This window comes from Phlebotomus papatasi, chromosome 2 (genome assembly GCF_024763615.1).
Source record: "Phlebotomus papatasi isolate M1 chromosome 2, Ppap_2.1, whole genome shotgun sequence".
Taxonomy (NCBI): Eukaryota; Metazoa; Arthropoda; class Insecta; order Diptera; family Psychodidae; genus Phlebotomus; species Phlebotomus papatasi.
Genome location: NC_077223.1, coordinates 19,816,509 through 19,835,921, shown reverse-complemented (window position 1 = coordinate 19,835,921; position 19,413 = coordinate 19,816,509). Strand labels below are relative to the sequence as shown.

At 33.5% G+C, this 19,413-nt stretch overlaps 1 protein-coding gene across 7 annotated transcripts in view; it reads right to left on the bottom strand.

Moving 5' to 3' along the window:
* LOC129802985 (uncharacterized) overlaps positions 1 to 19,413 on the bottom strand; it is a 101,357-nt gene that overhangs the window by 28,215 nt on the left and 53,729 nt on the right. For 5 of the 7 annotated variants that reach the window (XM_055849253.1, XM_055849259.1, XM_055849256.1 and 2 more), the window contains exons 6-9: positions 16,686 to 17,213; positions 16,332 to 16,547; positions 12,946 to 13,099; positions 12,797 to 12,872 (exon numbers count right to left, since the gene is read on the bottom strand). In XM_055849253.1, coding sequence (XP_055705228.1) covers positions 12,797 to 12,872; positions 12,946 to 13,099; positions 16,332 to 16,547; positions 16,686 to 17,213 — 974 coding nt within the window. The remainder of the gene's footprint in view (positions 1 to 12,796; positions 12,873 to 12,945; positions 13,100 to 16,331; positions 16,548 to 16,685; positions 17,214 to 19,413) is intronic. The other 2 variants (XM_055849257.1, XM_055849255.1) reach the window with 1 other exon arrangement.

The window sequence follows — 19,413 nt, the reverse complement described above, 5'->3', positions numbered from 1 at the left end:
AATGGGTCAAGTGGTAAAGTACTCGCTCTATGACGCAAGTGTCCCAGGTTCGAATCCCTTTTAGGTCAACAGGAATTTTTCTGGAGTTAAATGCATTCGGATTGCATCCAGTGAGCTTCACCGGATAACCTCATACCGTATAAGAAAAAATAATAATTATACGTGTCTAGAAATCCCCTTGCGGGAAGGCCTTGTTCCTTCATGGAATGTTGTGCCAGCATTATTATTATAATATTATTTCTCCACTGACAGCTGAAGTTTAAAAAATTCGAAGATCGGTTTCAAAAACCAAAGAAAAGACATTTCCAGTTCTCATTTCTTCTTATTTCGTAGCCAAAGAACTTCCTATTTGAATTTCAAGTGTCTCATGTGTCAAAATGCATCTGTGTGAGAAAAATCAAAGCAGCAAGATTCATGTAACATCAATATCATAATCAGTAGCCGAATTTTACAATATCAAATATGAGAATAAGATTTTCAAATGTGAGAACCCTATTCTCAAACTCACACTACTCACATTGATTTGAGAACGTTTTGTTCGAAATTCGCATGCAACTTGCACAATGAGATGCTCAGAGCAAAAGTAGAGCGTTTTAATAGGGAATGGCATACAATGGAGACCACTCTTGCTCTGAGCGTCTCCAATGTGAGTAGAGTTTCAACTCAATGTGAGTAAAATTGTGTGAGTTTGAGCAAAAAAGTTTGAGTTTGATAATTGAGTAAACTCAACCTTTTCATCTTTCACATTTACTAAAAACAAATATGTTCAAAAACATCTAAAATGATACTATTTATTATTTTTTATGAATATTGCAATATGATTGAGCATCTTATTGTGCGATTTGCGTGCGATTTTTCGAACAAAACGTTCTCAAATCAATGTGAGTATTCTGAGTAGTGTGAGTTTGAGAATAGGATTCTCAAATTTGATATTGTAAAATTCGGCTACAGGTTCCAGTTGTGATATTTCATAAATTGTCCCTCCTGGAGCGAAAATTTAGTTTGAAACTTTGAAACTGTATTTGAATTCTTCGAACATCAACGACTTTTTGTGCAAATAAACTTCAATGGCTCCGTTTAGTAATGACCTTTCGAAGAGACAAAACCACTCCAAAGCCAAACCAAACCTATTCGAAAATCTACCGAAAGCCTCAAATGCAAGTTCACGTACTCGCCGCTTTGGCGCTGATTGTTCTGCCATTTCGAATTTCGATGTTCTTGACACTTCAATCGTCAACAATGTCAACAACAGTGTGCAAACTTTTGCTGCAAAAAGTGAATTTTTGTGTAGTTTTGTGGAATTTCAGGATGGCAGAACGTTTGAATTGCAATTTCATTTAAATAAATATCCTTTTCATTAACTTGCTCACTTTTGTGTAACTCATCGGTTTTAACGTTCGAACTTTCAACGGTTTTTTAGATAAGTTCTCTCTGATATACCTTCGAATCGGTAAAGGGAAAACCTCAACCGGAGAGAGTTCTCAAATCGGGAAGGTTATCACTGAACGAGAGGAATTTACCATTTATCCGAGACACAATTGAAAAATCAAACTCCAACTGTGAATGGGAAGGATCTCCCGATTTGATTTTCCCACAACAAAACAAAAATATACATTTTGACACTCGAAACACTTCGAAATCCAAACAATGTCTTTTCTAACGCTTTCGATAACAATCTTCGAAACCCCATCCATTTCGACGCATTTAAAACTTGTGTTCTTTTGGATTTAGATCCATTTGGGATTTAGACCGGAACCCATTTTTTGAAATTATGAATTATCAAGAAGTAATAATGTCTTTTTTTTGGCTTTTCAAATAGATCTTCGAATTTTTGAAACTCTACTTGTGAAGGTAAGAATATAGATTAAAATTTCAATCCAATTTGAGTCAAAGGAAATTTTCTGGGATTGTTGCCATTAATATCGAATGCTAAATTGTTCTCTATTATTTATTCAATCATGTCAATCATAATGCATTTTTTTAGTTAACCCTGTCAGCTTCTCTATATATACATATACATCAATTGAAATGCTTCAAAAACACTTACATAACACACTCTTGTATGGATTGTGGAACTTTTCTCAGCATGTTATTTGCCCACCAACCCATCCCTTTTCCATAACGTATAGGGTGTGATGCCTTTTCAAATGCTGAAATCCACAAATGTTCACCAGCAAAACCCACCCCGAAAGATGCCGAGACGATGTGGTTTGGGAAACAAGTCGTGTGGAAGTCGCATTGTCGACAATTTCCTCACAAGACAACACCACATTCCCATCGCAGAAGGTATTATATATATATATGAAATATAAGGTATTGTGCGCATATATTGGCGCAAATACCTTATTTCACATCACCATTATCCCTTCAAATATTGTGTTATATTATTGTATATGGATGCCATTATTGAGGGGATGTGTGACAGGAGAGATTGAGCAAAGAAAAAGGTATGGTATATACCCATTGAGAAGACATTGGCAGAGGGCTAAATGGAAGATGATGGTGAGTGTATGAATAAAATATTTTATAAATATGCAATACTTTTTTTTTAGCAAAGGAGGATTAATTTGAAGAAAAAATAAGTTGTGAAATACAGTTTCACTTCACCCTTAATCCCCTAAAAGACCCGGTAAATTTTCCATGAAAGCACCTGTTCTTAATAATACGATTACAACGGCGTCAGAATTCTCCAAATTGTTCCATCAACTGATGTGCCACATTTCCCCTCCTGAAACCACTTACATGGGGATCAGTAAATAAATCCGACTTATCTAAATCCCACACCTAATCTTGTTAGGTTAATTTTCTCTAAAATTACATGTATATAGATACTTTCGAATTTTATGTATTTGTGTGAGATTATTACAGTATTTATTGTTAATGCTATAAAAAAAAAGTTATCCGAATAGACTTAGATTAGGAGTGAGGGTACACTAAATACCTTCTCCTTATAAAGAAAAAGAAGGAAAATCATATCAGAGAAATTTACCATCTACAGAATTAGATGCTAAAATTCCTCGTGGAATTTCAAAGAATTTGTGATGAAACTTCCAAAGAATCTCACGAGAAAATTACTCTCAATTCATCGTGGTGTTCTTATTGAATTTATTCCACAAACTTTTCAAGCATTTCTTGACACAAGAAAAACTAATTTTACATATAATTCTAACAATAAATGGAAAGGATTCTTTAAAATCTCTTTAAAATTCCAATAAAAATTTTGAAAAATTACCATACGATTTTACACTCAAAAATTGTGAATGCATTTAGTACAATTTATCACTCAACCGTTTAGAATTCCCAGTTGGTCATACGTCTATTATATAACTGCTGAACATAGTTATAGTTCGAATACGGTTCATATTAGTTTATCGAATGTGTCCTAACCTAAAATATGGTTCAGTTGCATGAAAGTGTTTCACCCTCCCCTTCCGTTTATAATATGTCCGCCGTCGACTTAGCGTTGATAACCAACCTTTGAAACGAATATGACCGACTTACCTAATCCAAAAATCAGGGATACGTAGTGACATTTGAAACAAGTCCTATAACTACAGGGGATCCCGGGACTATGCATATTTTTGGGACCAAAAGAAACCGCGAAAATGATATTATGCATAAAGAAAATTTGCATACCCTCAGGAGATTTCTTTCGAATTAGATGCAGAAACGTCATAATATATGCAAAATATTCCTTGCACCAATTTCTCGGGATATTTTCAGCGTTAACGATTCATAAATTACGCATTTCAAATTTACAGCCTCAAAAAAAATGCTTACGTTTAGGTGTTACTTGAAAAATTATTTCAGAAATCAGCTCCTAGAGACATGGAAGATTCATAAATGAATTCGCATAATCCCATTATATACATAATCCCGGGGCCCCCTGTAGTGGCTGTTTCGTAAGTCTTCTCGTTGAACTCACTCGTTGAACTTACATTGCAAATATGCATTATTACTACCATGTACACATCTCCACATATTAGGTGAGATTCTTAACAATCTGACTATTTTCCAATATCTTGGCAACTGCGTAATTTTCACTTTTGCAAAATCGAAAAAAAACATCGCGAATTCGCAATTAACAATACAGGGAATTCTGTTTTGAAAAATATTTTCGGGACCGAAAAAGCCCACAAATTCACTCCTGTGTCACAGAAATATTGCATACCCGCAGGAGATATTTTTGGAATAAGTTACGGAAACGCCGTGATGTATGAAATATATTTTCAGCGTCAACAGTTCATATTTGCATACATTTAGGGGAATCATACAAATTATTTAGTGCGCCATCATACTCCAAGCGGAAATTCCTGTACAGAGTAAATGCAAACATGTGGGAGAGGTCTTTTGAAATACCAGAAATTTTCGGTAGTAATTCAAAAAATATTAAATTTTTTTTTTAGATGTAGTGTGAAGATACGGAAATACTTTTCAGTCCAGAGTTTATCAATAATTTGTAAGAATTTTCAAAAATTATATTTACTTTTAAAAGAAATGTTTTCAAAATCCTTTTCTTTTCAAAGTGTTTTCACATTAATCTCGGATTGTCAGGTTACTACCATATTGTTGCACCAATTCAAACGACTTTTTGAAAATTATTAGTTAGTTTTTACCATATAGCTGTCACAAAAATGCAGTGCATTAATTCAGATTTAATTTATAAAACCAATTTTCCGTGAGACACCTGATTAAATTTGTGACGATCCGATGTAAAGAGTACATATTTGCAATTACATCTATTTTTTATTAATTTATTGTAAAAATTTAAAAAACAAATGCACGTATATAGTTAAATGGATCCCTAATATACCGATTAACATACACAAAAATACCAAATAGGGTAAGTGTGCCAAATTCGGCATAGTTGCAAATAAGCATTGAAGTTCTAAGTTTGAAATGCAATATTTTTAATACATATTGAAATTTTTTGTTACTTCCTTTTCGGCAGGGTTGTATGGAACCTTGAAAACTTGTTTATCATCTTTGTTTTCTTTAAATCACTTCCTAAAATATTGAAAAATTAATAAAAATATAGACATTGGCCTCAATTCTGAGACCAAGATCAAGATCAAAATTTCAAGTTGTCAAATATTTCCAAGATCAAGATTTGATATTCTGACGCGAAACATTAATGGAACTTAAAATGTCTTGGCTAAGAACCAAGATTTCAAGATTTTCCACACTTAACGACACGTCACTTCTGACAAATATCTTCATTTCTTTGCCGAATTTGTTGAAATTTCGCCGTATAAATTAGAAAAATTAATTATATGTTGCATTAAATAATATAATACAGTCCATAATCGGGCATAAAAGAAGTGCAAACAAAACTTGTGACATGTGATAAACAATAAAATGCTTATTCAAGATGTAATTCTTTTGCAGGTATTTTCAGGGTAGGGTAAGTGCTCATAATTTTGGACAGTTTCTAAATTTGGACACTTTGAGGGTAAAATTGGACACTAAAAATAAATTGATTAAAATGATGGATTTTTATTCCAATATTTGATGAAAAATGAATTCTATCTAAATATTTGTTCTTTTTGGAAGATTTTGACACTAAATACGTTAAATTTTGAAAATGATTTGAGTTGAAATTGCTTTGTTGAAAATTCAGTGTGAGCAATTGCTTACGAGAAATATGACAGAACTTCGTGGCTTACTTCAGTCTTATTTAGTTTTGGTGAAGTACTAACAAAGTTTGTTCGCTGTTTTTGAGTGATATTATTGAATATTCATTGAATATTGTGTTGATTCACGTTACTGATGATTTGTACATTTGACCTGAAGTGAGATTTGCTTTGTGAATTATATTTTTCGTGTGAAAAATGGGAAATTGTTTAAGACATTCACCAGTGAGGTGATGATTCTTATTTTGGACAGGTGTTTTTCTCACGAAATTTCGTGAAGTTTTAGCTTTTGTGATGACTAGGTTGGACAAATGCCTGGAGAAACAAAGGAGCATCATCTCTACGAAAGAGATGTAGCGAGAAATGCCTTGAAAGGCTCCCGGAAAGGGCAGGGAATGAGCGAATCTGCACGTACTTGGAGTATCGAAGTCAACTCACTTTAATGAATGATATGGAAAGTTTCCGGGCTTCTGTGACATTCTACGTTTCCCTTACATGAACAGGAAGAGGACTTGGTAAGATTGGTTCATCAAATGAAGAACAATGGGCATCCTGTTGAGGCGGATTAGCTGTCCAAATTTACAGCCAAGTTGGACAAATTAATAAACAAGTTGTCCAAAATAAGAGTCAAATTCACTTCTACATTTCAATTCATTTTTAAACGTATTAAAACTAATTTTAATAAAAATAAGACGATAAATAGCTTGCTAAGTTTCTAAACAACCCTTCTGAAAAGAGAGTAACAAGAAATGTCAATTAGTATAGAAAATATCGCACTTCAAACTTGGAACTTCGATGCTTATAAGCAGACTGTCCAAAATTATAAGCACTTCCCCTATTGTACTTCGAAACGTATACATCTAGAAATACATACCATTACGATTAAATTACAAGATCAAATATAGTATTAATCATAGTCATTTTCTCTTTTTGTATCATCTCTTATAGAAATATTCCTCATCAAAAACAATTTCCGCATGAAGCTCTTAAAATCGTTAGTATCTTGAAAATTCCAAGCACCTCCGACAGGTTCTTGAAATTATTTCAAGAAAACAAGAAATTTGACGTCTTGAAATCTTGAAATATTGGTTCCAGAATTGCAAATCTTGATATCCACACGGTTTGTGTCTTGGATTTCAAGATTCCAAGACATTTGACAGATTTGACATCTTGATCTTGATTTTTTGATTTCAGAATACCAAAATCTTGAAATTTTCTTGATCTTGATCTTGATCTTGGTCTCAGAATTGAGGCCATTGCTTTGGAAAGTATTCCGGCCACTTTGAATGTAATACCGGCCACCTTGTTTGTAACCACCTTTTGTGAAGCAATGAATAGAAAATTTCAAAACGTCATACGGAACGAGTTTAAGAATATTTACTTTAATACGTTTATATGACCCACAAGCCCTGAGATCTTCCATGCAATTTGTCCTGAAGTCCTGAAAAGTTTACCTTAGCATCCCAAATTTACGCGCAGTTTCCCGTAGCAGTTTGACCTTTCTGAACTCTTCCAAGGCCTATTCCACATCATATTTTTTATAGAGGCGATGGTTTTTTTCTCTGGCCATTGTAGAATTCAGAAATTGCAAAAACACAAAATAAAAAAGAAATTTATGAAAGCAAAAGATGTTGCCGAAATAGGCAACATTACCTCACCGGAGAGACGCTCACAAAGTATATACTTTTTTACGCGAAATACAGGATCTAGCATGGAAAATGTTACCCGAAATTTAAAGAATGATTCACTATTATCTTAAACAGAAAGAATCTTTAATGAAAACTAATCTACTTTCATGAAAAACCTCGTAGGAAAACACTCTGAACTTCACTATAAATCATAAGACTGCTAGAAACACAAGCGATCTGTCACAAATTTAACGATTTTTGTGTCAATACATCCTAAAATGTATAAATATTTAAAAGCAAAATAAATTCATCGACTATTCCAAGATTAAATCCATAATTGTAATTCATTTAATTGCTTGGCCGAAATTACACTCAAAGTTGCCGAAATACAAAGGTGGCCGAAATTTGGCACACTTACTCTAGTATTTTGAGGCTCATATTTTCAACTAAATATCGAGCATATCTCGATAATAAATTGATGTTTGTCCTAAAATATATTAAAGTATAAAGCAAATATTACACCTTTGTTTTATTCAGGTGTTTAAAAAAAACACTGTAAGACGGCGACGGACGCATTAGAAAGGGTGAAAAACAATAATAAAAACCAGAAATAAAAACGCATTGCAATTAAATATAAAACGAATATAAAAACCTTCCCTCTCCTCTTAAATCTTAACTTCAAATTTAATTTGAATGCATTCTAGCGTGCCGAAAAAACTTTTGCGTTTATTAGCTGTTTTCTGTCATTGTACAATGAATTAGCAAAAAATACTAATACAAATTAAAAGCCAACTTAATAACGAAGAAGCAACCGAAAATCCTAAATTGGCAACCTACGTGGTTTTGGAGATATCTCGTGAAATGTGTACGAAAACAGGGAAAAAATTACACTAAAACCGGTCGCATTTTTCAGAGCTAATGTCACCCCCCTGGGGAAGACCGTCACATTGAGAATCTTGCCTATATCATGAGGTAAAATACCCTTATCACTGGTATTGCACTCGAATTTTCCAGCAAGAAATCAATACTTTGGGGGTAATATCCTCGGAAAGGAAAAGGAAAAAAATGAGAAATAGCAGGACAATAGTTTGAGAAGCATTCAAACATTTTTTTTTTTGAGATCCGGACCACTTAGTAGAGTGTGAAAAGAAAATGATGCCAGCGGAAAATGATATTGTCGCCGCCATTTCCTTCGGCTTTTCCTCCTCACCATTCGCAATCACCCTCTCTCTGTAAGGAAAAATAATCCTTCGGTAGACGAAAAAAGCCGAATGGGAGAGATGGTTAAATTTGTGGGAAGAATCTACTTGCTGCAAATTCCTTCCGCCCAAATGGACAAGGATCAAGATTACATTGATACCTTGTATGTGGTTTTGGGTGAACAAAACATTAATATGGAATAACATCAATTATTTGCCCAGGAGCATTGAGAGATGGAGAAGGAAATGTGAATTTTGACTTTTGTGGTAAATCTGTCTCAACCAGATTCTAATCCTTTGTGATGGTATCCTGATATTTCCCCTTCGTAATATTCAACAAGAAACATGATCACAATCCATCCCTGTGTCCTTTTTTTTTGTTCTTGAAATACTGGGAGCCAAGTGAGAAAGGCAAATATTTGCATATAACACTGCACTTCTCTTTCGTATTTTGCGCAAAATTTGCAAAAGATATATCCATGCGCAGATAATGACATTTTCTACATCTTCAATCCATCTCTTTCTAAGCCCCGCTAAACCACAAAAAGGAGCAAAACACTCTTAAATGCATCCCCTTTTACCAAAAAAAAAAAACTTCACACTCCATTCTCATCTACACGTTTAACCATCATTGCTCCCTTTTATCGCTATACTTTTTCCCCATTTCACAAAACCCAAATCCTCCCCCACTAGCAAAATATCCATAGAAGTGGGGTACAGAGAGGGTACAGAATTGGTGAGACATACATTCTCAATTGCGCAATCACATTCCAAAATGCCATTGTGCAAGTGTTAGCAATGCTCAATCTAGCGAAATGTTCTTTTAACACCAAATCCCATTCATTCTCATTTCAATCTCAACACTATTACTCTAACACTTTTTGAATAAAAAATGTTTATTTTCTAAACGATGACAAGTAAGTAGCTATGACGCATAGGTCCTGGGTTCGAATTTACATTAAATCCAAGTATAAATCTTTAATTTTTAATATTATAAGTAACCGCCAGTAGTAAAAGTAAATTGCAGAAATAAACTAAAACAGAGTAAAGTAAAGGTTGCAAAGTAAGCTTATGCATCTTTAAGTTAAGATGAATGACAGTAATATGGGCTTCAGACCTAAGGCTTAGCCAAATGGCTTAACTGCTCTAATTTCTTGCCAATCATGATTTCTTGGGAAAATACTCAACTTAGGATTTAATTTAATTTAGGATTTTGAGACCTACGGGAACTAGGCTAAACCTCTAATCTGAAGACCGCTTAACTTGTCAGTTAAATCTGCATTTGCCGTAATGCCCTAGACACACTTACGACTTAAGCCGAGAAGCGACTTAGTGGAAAATGATGGAAATGTAGTTTGACCATTATTTCTAATATCATTACGCTAAGCCGTCTCTTGGCTAATCCTCAGGTCTGTCAAGGCCCTAACTTCCTTTTGACAACTTTTCAGGGGACGAAATTTTCAGTTCAGCTTTATTTTCCCTAAAAATGAGCCCCGAATGCGATATTTTTGAGTCAAAATAATAAAAATTGCACTAATAAACAGTAAGTTGACTCGAAAAAATCTTTATAAAATGATTTAAAAACTGAGATATTGAGATATATCTCTGAAGAAACACAGTAAGATTTTATCGTATCTTGCATTGCTTAAAAAGCCGTATCTTCCAATGTACGGAGATTTTGGAAGTTACGACAATTTTCAAAAATGCATTATATCAATTTCAATTACAGTGGGACCTCGATAGAGTCAACCCCCGATAGAGTCAATCTCCATTACAGTCCACAGCTATTTTTTTACTCTACGGACTCCGATAGAGTCAACTTTTCTTTTATTATTGAACTAGTAATATTATATTATTTTAGTATGATCTTTTCGAAATAAAAACCAGTCTTATTGTGTATCAACGTAACAGTTTGAACACAATAAAAAATATTTATGTAAGGACATGGTAATATTGTAATAAAATTCGTAGGTATATTAACCGTGTAATCATTTTCGAACAAAATAATTTTCTTTACGTGATTTTAAGCTTTTTGACTGATTGAAAGTTGTCTTGTCTTTTCTCTCTTGTCTTAAGATTTTTTTTTTGATTAGGTCTATGGTTACAAAGTAAGGAATTTTGAGCCATCATTAATTTGTAAGTGAATAATATTATGGCAATAAACAAAAAAATATAAACTTGAATTACAAAAAATACGTACAGGATGGTATATTTTTTGAGTATGACATAGTGAAGAAACTTTTCTAAATTTATTCGAACTTTTTAAAGACATTACTTCTTTGAAAAATGTACATGACAAACGATCATAAAAATTACGCTTCTAAAGGAAACGTGTAAACTTATTTGAATTTACATTTTTAATTTAAAAAAATCAGTGTCTCAAAAGAAAATTTGGATCAAAAACAAAAATAAGCAACAGAAAATTAATTTTTTTAAGCAAATTCATTAAAAAGAAATCGCCTGTTGGTATGCAAATTTTCTTGATGCATAATGCCATTTCGCATGTTTCTTTCGGTCCCGAAAATGTGCATAATCCCTTAATCTCAATTCCTTAATCTCAAACTTTTGCCGAAACACACGACTTTTTTGGGCCAGAGGATATAGCATTTATGGATTACTTTAATAAAATATTCTACCATCCTGTCGAACTTATCAATGATCTAGTACAAACATCAAATAATACCCATTTATATCAAAATTTCACATTTTAATTAATTTTTTCGGACTCCGATAGAGTCAACGAATCCAATAGAGTCAACAGACCTGGAAATAATTAGTGGACTCTATCGAGGTCCCACTGTATTACAATTTTGCTGCAAATTACAAGCCACGCAAGTGAGCAAAAGAAGTTACGGCAAATGCTGATTAGAGAAAATTCTGTATGGAAATTTGTAGTAACTTCACCAAAAATAGAAGTTACGACAAATGCTGATTAAACTGACGAACTAGATATAGCCAGCACTCTTGTTATTACTTAAAACAGGGCCTGAATTTCAAGGTGAAAAAATCGATTTATTTGACATCGATAGAATCGATAGAATAACTTAGAACAATTTTAGAAGCTACATGTGATATTTGGCTTCAATTGTACAGGCCACATGCTAAAATTGCTTAAAATTGAGCGATTACATGGTCTCCAGATCTGATATTTAGCGGTTTCTGAAAGTTTTGATTTTTAATGGCTCCGGCACATCTTTTAGATCAGGCAAATTTCATGAACTCGAAATTCGAATCCATTTCTTTCTCACACGCTTTGCATATGGCTGTCTCATTCCTTCGCACTCTTCTTCTTTTTTAAAACATCACAAAAAATTCAATTTAGGTCAATCGAATTTAGAGTGCGATAGAATGAGATAGACATGCAAAGCGTGTGAGAAAGAAAGGGATGTGAATTTTGATTTCATGAAATTTTCATGATCTAAAAGGGTGTGCCAAAGCCATTAGATAATAAAATTAGATAATAAAACCAATTGTAGCAATTTCCGAAAATCTAATAGATCAATTGCTTTTGAAAAGATGATCCTAATGCCCCTTCCAGGCACACAATTTAAATCGGAAAAAATTCATGAAATCAGAACTCGTGTCCCTTTCATTCTCGAAAGATTTGCATAAGTTTATACCACTCTTTGAAACTCAAAATTCGACTGAACTAAATTTAATTTCATGTGATGTTCAAAAGAAGAAGAAGAGTTCGAAAGAGTAAGATAGACATATGCAAAACTTAAAAGAAAGAAAGGGATGTGAATTTAAATCGTAAAATCGTAAATCGGAAATCGGAAATCGGAAATCGTAAAACCCGCAAACAAATTCGTAAATGTTCCTACTTTATCACAAACATTGTGCGTAACATGATCACTTAAAGAGCATTTTTTCTTGTCTTACAAACAATTGTTTGTAAAATTTTGTCATTTGTTCGTAAAGTTTTGCCAGGCAAACAAAAATGTACGAACGAATGTTTGTGAAGAAAGTACAAACATTTACGAACCTTTTAGTGGGTTATATAAGAGTTACAAGCATTTCGTAAATTCCGAATAAAAATTCACAAACTCATTTACAATTAATTTTACAAAATATTGTTGAAGTGCTTCTAACCAAAAATTTTCACGGTTTACGGATTTTAGAGAATTTGGTAATTTTCAGAAATAATTAAGCATTGTGGTTTAGTATTTCCATTAAATTGGCAGTTTTTATAAAAGATATTTTGAGAACGAATAAAAATGTTACGGCTAAAAAAATTAATCAAGTAAATGTCATGAAAAGTTTTCACTTTTGTTGTATATAAATACTTTGATTGGTGATTTTTATAAAGGAGAAAAAAGAATATAGTTCAACTTACTTGGATCTCTCTTATCACTTGATTGCTTTGGAGAACAGTTTTTCTTATTGGGATTTGACCGCATAACAGAATTTGGCTGAAAAAAAGGTAAAATAAAAAGGTATTAAATGATATTCTTTGAGCTTTGTAGACGAATCTTCGTCAGTTACTTTGTAGCTCACGATTTTGTCAGAACGTTCACCACTCGGCAATCTAGCCACAGCGACATCAGGACTATCTTCTGGTGGTGGAGGCTGTGGTACCCAATTGTACTCTCTCTTCTCAATGGGAACATTCCACCGATCATAATCTGCAGATTGTTGTCTGAAAGACAAATAAAAAGTCAATAGAATAATTTTTGAATGTCAAATTATTAAAAATACGCTTGGCACACTTTTTAGATCAGGAAAAGTTCATGAAATCAAAATTTCTACCCTTTTCTCTTTCAAAATGCATTGCATATGTCTATCCTACTCTTTCACACTCTTCTTCTTATTTTTTTGAGCATCATAACAAATTCAATTTAGATTTGAGCGTAAAACAGGTGAATAGACACGTAGAATACGAGAAGAAAATTGAATCTTCATTTTATAATATTTTCCTGATATAAACGGTGTGCCTGAAGCATAAATAACCAGGTCATCATATAATCAAAGACTTTGCCTATAGGTAACAAGGATTATTCTATCATCAAGTAAATGCAATATAATCACTAGGAAAAAAGCAACTCTATTTCAAACCGAATTAATTTGACAGATATTAGCTTTTAAATCGAATAGTTCATGGCTTATCGATCTGTCGTGAAACTGATGTTCAGCTAGGCTATAAGTTTAGATCGGTTTCACAGGCTACCAACTATGTAGATCTCGCTGAAAGCAAATTTTTGAACAAATTCATCTCGTTCTTAGTATTCTTAGTAAGTGAACTTAGTATAATTTCTGAATTTGTTAATTTTAGAGCAGGATGGAGCAAGGATCTCCAGCCCACCCGGCAATCACAAGGTAAACTGTTACTAGCGCAATGCTATAATGAAAGGCATTCTACATGCTCTTTTAACCATGTTCATAAATTAAGTCCTTAATAAGTACTTAGTAAGTTCTTAATTAAAGATTTCTTGAACGAAAGCAGTGACGTCTAGAAAAAGTGGAAACTCTGGAGTAAAGTATGCGGTGGACTCATGTTAACCACTGAATAGAAAGAGGTCAAACAAATTGGCATTTCAGAAAAACAACCGCAAAATGATATATTGAACACATGAAATATTTTCATAAAGTATTCTTTCTTTTAATGTTAAATTTATAAAGGCATTGAATAAACGAGCAGTAAAAAGTTAAAATTGATCAGTAACAAAAAAATTTGAAACAGTCAGTGATATTATCGTCCAAATTTTGGCAAAGGGAAAATAAAGGGCTTTTCACTCTATATGGAACAATTTTAAATGTTAAATATGTAAATTAGGCCCATTTTTGTAAAGATTTTAGTTTTTTACTGACCATAATTAGATATTTTACTGCTCTTTTTTAATTTTTTACTGCCCATTTAGAATTTTTTACTGATCGTTTGTTTTTTTGCCATTTATAAATAGTGAATTTCAATGAAATAAGTTTGTATTTCGATTTGGTAAGTATAACTCAAGACTATCCCCATAGTCCCTATCCCAAAAGCGTGTCCACGACAAGATTGTTCCAAATGATTCGATATTTTTATGACAGATGTCACTAGCTCCGCATTTTCGTTGTATGCAAACATTGTAATGTAACACGTGTTTTTACATTTTTTTTGGTGAAACCCTCATCAAATTCTCTTAATTTTTCACTGAGATACGAAATAATAATGGAAAAGAGAAGGGAACCGATCGTGTACACGTATCTAAAAAATCCTGGAATCAATTATGCGGACCTTGTAAAACTCACAAATACCCCACGCCCGACCGTCCGGAGGGTGATTCTTCGATTCCTCGACAGCAAAACCACTGCCCAGAAACATGAATATTGAAAAAATCGGGGTATTGGAGAGATTGGAGATCGAGATTTGGTGAAAAAAAATGATCATGCGCTACAAAAACAATCTCTCGACATCTGTGAGGGATATGGTCAAAAACGTCTAATGCCTCTGTACAGATGCCATGACATACCCTCGATCTTCTGGCCAGATTTGGTGTCGTGCCATTACTCAAAAGCAACCAAAGAATGGTACGAGGTGAACGACGTTCGTTATGTACCCAAGGAGATGAATCCGCCAAATACTCGAAATCTCGTTCCAATTGAAACTTATTGGGCTATTATCAAATACAATCTGAAGAAAAAGGCTAAACACGTCGAAAATATCGAAAACATCAAGAAAAAAATGAAATAAAACAACCAAGAACCGCGGTGATGATCTTGTACAGACCTTGATGGAAGGACTCAAGAAAAAAATTCTAGATTTCGCCAATCAAACACTTGAATAAAAAAACTAATATACCTATCTAATAAATCTTCAGTGAATTAAAGTATCAAAAAATATTTTTCTTTTTTTTTAATATTATGTAGACTTCATTTTCAAAGCATTAGTCTTGGGAACAATCTTATCGTGGACACGCTTTATTAAATCTTTCCTTTTGTGCCCTTAACTTGCATTACGGAGAGAGCTTAAATTTCCAACAACTATCCCATTTTCTGTTCAATCCTCCTTTCAGCGCATGATCCGGAAGTGTAAGTTACTTATTTTGATGAATTCTCTCTCCAGTCCCACAATGGCGTATAATCTGGGAGTTAGGAGTGCATATCTTCCCTGAAGTCTAATAAACTCACGTTTCGAGGATTTACATTTGAAAAGTCTTGAATACAGTAGACTCTCGCTAATTCGGGTCTTATAAGATCGAGCTACATTTTAATTTGGGCAGCAGTTAAATTTGAAAAAAGTTTGTTGACATTTTTTAACCCTTTAACGACGAGGCACTCGTCGTTAAAAATTAAACTGAGAAACATAATCAATGATAAGTCTTACATCTAACCTTGGAAAGTCCAACAGTCTGATTCGGTGTATTTTGTGCTTCTATGGACGATAGGGACAAAAATAGCCCAAAAATTTAAGTAATTTTTCTGACAATACCAATGAATAATATTTTCCCTTTAATGAAAAATATTACGTATGATTATTGTAGTTTCTCTTCCCAAAACGGTTTTGCTTAAAAAAAATTTGAAGTATAAAAAATAAATGAAATCAATTATGAATTAGGAATTTAAAAATTCGCCATTTTTTAGCTTAAACATTTACAACATAGCAAATAGCTAGAGACTTGCAAAAAATATTCTAGATTCCTTCAACCTTCTACTTTACAATTATGTACAGACATAAGAAAAAAATAACTTTAGGTAGTCAGGAAAAAATATTTTCTTTATGGGACACCGGTGTCCCAATCGTCCATAAAGGGTTAAAAGTACTTTCGCATCATTTACCGTTTACCTGTTCTTAACCGATTTGAATCGATTCATAAATCACTCAAAAAATCCCTCAAAATAATATTAAAAGTAATAAAATTGATTGATAAATCGGAAATCAGTGCAATGCTTACCTCAGACCCTCGTAGCAGTCGAGGCAGACGACAGCATAATCTCCATTTTCTAGTAGGAGAGCTCCGTCACTCTTCCGATTGGCCACAAAAGGAAACTCACGAATGGGCAGTGCTCGAACCCTCTTGCGATATGTCGTGATGCCACACAGATGGCAGCAATAGTCATGCCAATTATACTTTCTCTCATTTGGAGTAATTGCGTTTTGGGCCTCATACCTATTTTTTTTGTCAGAAGAATGTCAAAGTTCCAATGCAAAGAAGAAAAAAAAAGAATCATGATTAGAAATGTTTCCCTTAGAAAAGGCATAAAAGCATCTTTTTCTTTTTTTTTTTTTTAAATAAATCCCAACTCACTTTCGCCACTGACTCAGCAGTGAATGGTAACAGAAAGTGCATACGAGGGCAGAATAGTCCGAGCGCAATTGTTCAGCATTTGGAGGTGATTTGTGTTTCAATAGATATGGAAAGTACGGCCTGGAGCCCTCCTTGCTGGCATACAATACACGTGCTAGGGTTAAATCCGAATGGAGGCCACACAGGAAACAGTAAATTGACGTGCTGGCTGGCGTTGATGCCACCGATGGTGTTGACGGTGGTGTATTTATTCCACCCAATCCACGTGATCCATTTGGCGATCCAGCTGCCGGAATTGGCGATGGAATGTTGTACCGACGATGCTCCAGCGGTACCCGTTCAGCATCCATTGTCTCCCATTGCTTCGCCAAATGGGTAACACACCGTGTACATGCTAAAACACGATTTGAGCCTCCTTCGCTTGTCTTCAAGCATGGAAAATGCATCGCATGGGAATTCATGTGTTCAGCCGATGTCGACAGCCATTCCATTTGATTGCCAGGAAACAGACCCTTGCAGATAAAACAGCTGTAGAACGGAAAATAATCAAATGCAATTAATAAATAAGGAATCCCATTAGATATTCTCTAAAAAAGTTGAAATAAATATTAATAAAAATCAAATGAGAAAGATTTATGCAGACATGAACATCCTTTACAAATAATGTCGAAAAAATCATCCAAATCGGTTTACCGAAAGTTTATATATAGGGTAAATGTCCTAATTCAAAACCATTTCCAGACGCTTTAACTTTGACAGAAGATTCAACACATTAAGTTTATATTTTTTTTCTGAAGAGAATTACATAAATTTGCTCCTCGACTCTTCTAGAATGTTACTGTTTAGTGAAAATTCTTTAGATATAATTTGAAAACTTATTAAATACAAGAAAAATAGGCCAGTGTAAAACGCTGCTATTGGAAACAAATTAATCTAATTGGAGACAAGAGAAATTTTCTAATTAGAGACAAACAGTGTATAAGTGAAACCGCGACGAAAGGCTTCCTAAACTTTATTGAGTACTTTCCCATCCAAAACAATAAGAAAATCTCTCCAAAAAAATCATATTTCCGGGGTTTCCTTTTGAAGGGTTTTCCTGAAGTTTCTGCAAATGCTTCAACATTTGCAGACACTTCAGAAAAACCCTTTTTGTTCACGAAATAGGTAATTATTTCATTTGCAAACCTCACGTACCGTTAACAATAAAGATTAGCACTTAATTTAACTAAAATTAGCCAGAAATATGACATAAATGTTAAACAAAACGAATAAACAACAGTCACCTCAATGTGTTTTTCATTGGAAAACATGGTCGATCGATAAAAAAATTTGATGGTGAAAAGCTACACTTTTAATTTTTCTGAGAAATTAACAAATTAAAATTCGTGAATATGAATGGATTTTCGCTTTATTTGGAGTAAAATTAACTAAATAATGAAACTGTGGTATAGAAAATATATAAATATAATAATTTAGTAATGTATTTACCATGAAAAGAATGACGTTTCCATTTGGAGTAGGGAAAAATTTCCATTTGGAGCAGGTTTTGAATTAGCTTAATTTACCCTAAATTGAAGTTAGGGAAGGATCGGACAGTTTAATAAAGGAGCAGTTTCAATTTTTACATATTTATCCTACTTAGTTTGAGTTATGCAATTAACTTTATAAAACTACATCATATTGAAACTTTTTAGGATGAATACTTTTTATCAATTTCTAAATTATTGCAATTATCTATCGAAGTGCCATAATTAAGGGAAATCGGGGCAAAATCGACGGCTCCTTTCCATACTATTCTAAGTCGACTTAGAATTATATTACTCCGAGAGGTATGCTGTTCCTGTTCGTACTAGAAACTTCCGAAATGCTCGTAAATCGTTTGGTCCACTAAAAAGTTCGTAAGTTTCGATTGTCTGACAAAACTTTACGAACGAATGTCAAAATTTCACGAACATTTTTTGTGTGTTTACCTAGGATGATTAACTAACGGATGGAGAATTTTAATTCACAAATGGTATATTTTTCTTAAATTCTTTATAGTTTTTAAACTTTAGATCCCACAAAAATAAATATAACACGAAATGGTAGTCACATAAACAGAGAATATATTTTTATTAAATTTAAAATTTTTCTGGTGTTACAGATAGAAAATTTTTCAGAAAAAATCAAAAAATTGCGAATTTTACATTTTTTTCATAAAGGTTTTAAGAACTATTATCCTCGTGCAATCATTATAAATTTTGTGCTAATAACATAACATTACACACTCTTTCATTTGGTAAAAGTTTTAAAATGATTGCATTTGGTTTTATACCAAAACTAAAAAACCACCTAACAAAAAATATACCAAATTTTTGTACGGAAAATGTATGAGAATGCTCTGCCCTGGTGTTTACAAACATTTACGAATAAATATTTGTAAAACAACAAAAAAAATGCTCGTCAGGTGATAATGTTGCAAACAAAGTTCTGTGTTGTTTAGTGTTCCCGAAAATCCCGGTATCCCGAAAATCCTGGGACCCAGGAAATCCCGGGACCCCGAAAATCCCGGACGGGATCCTGGGATTTCGGGATCGTAATATTTAGGAATTTCAGGATCTCGAAATCCCGTTTTATCAATGCATCGATCCCGGGATTAATCCCGATCCAAAAAAGGGCTGAAATCCCGGAATTTCGGGATCCCGGGATCCCGTATTGGAAACATTAATATTGAAACATTACTGTTAAT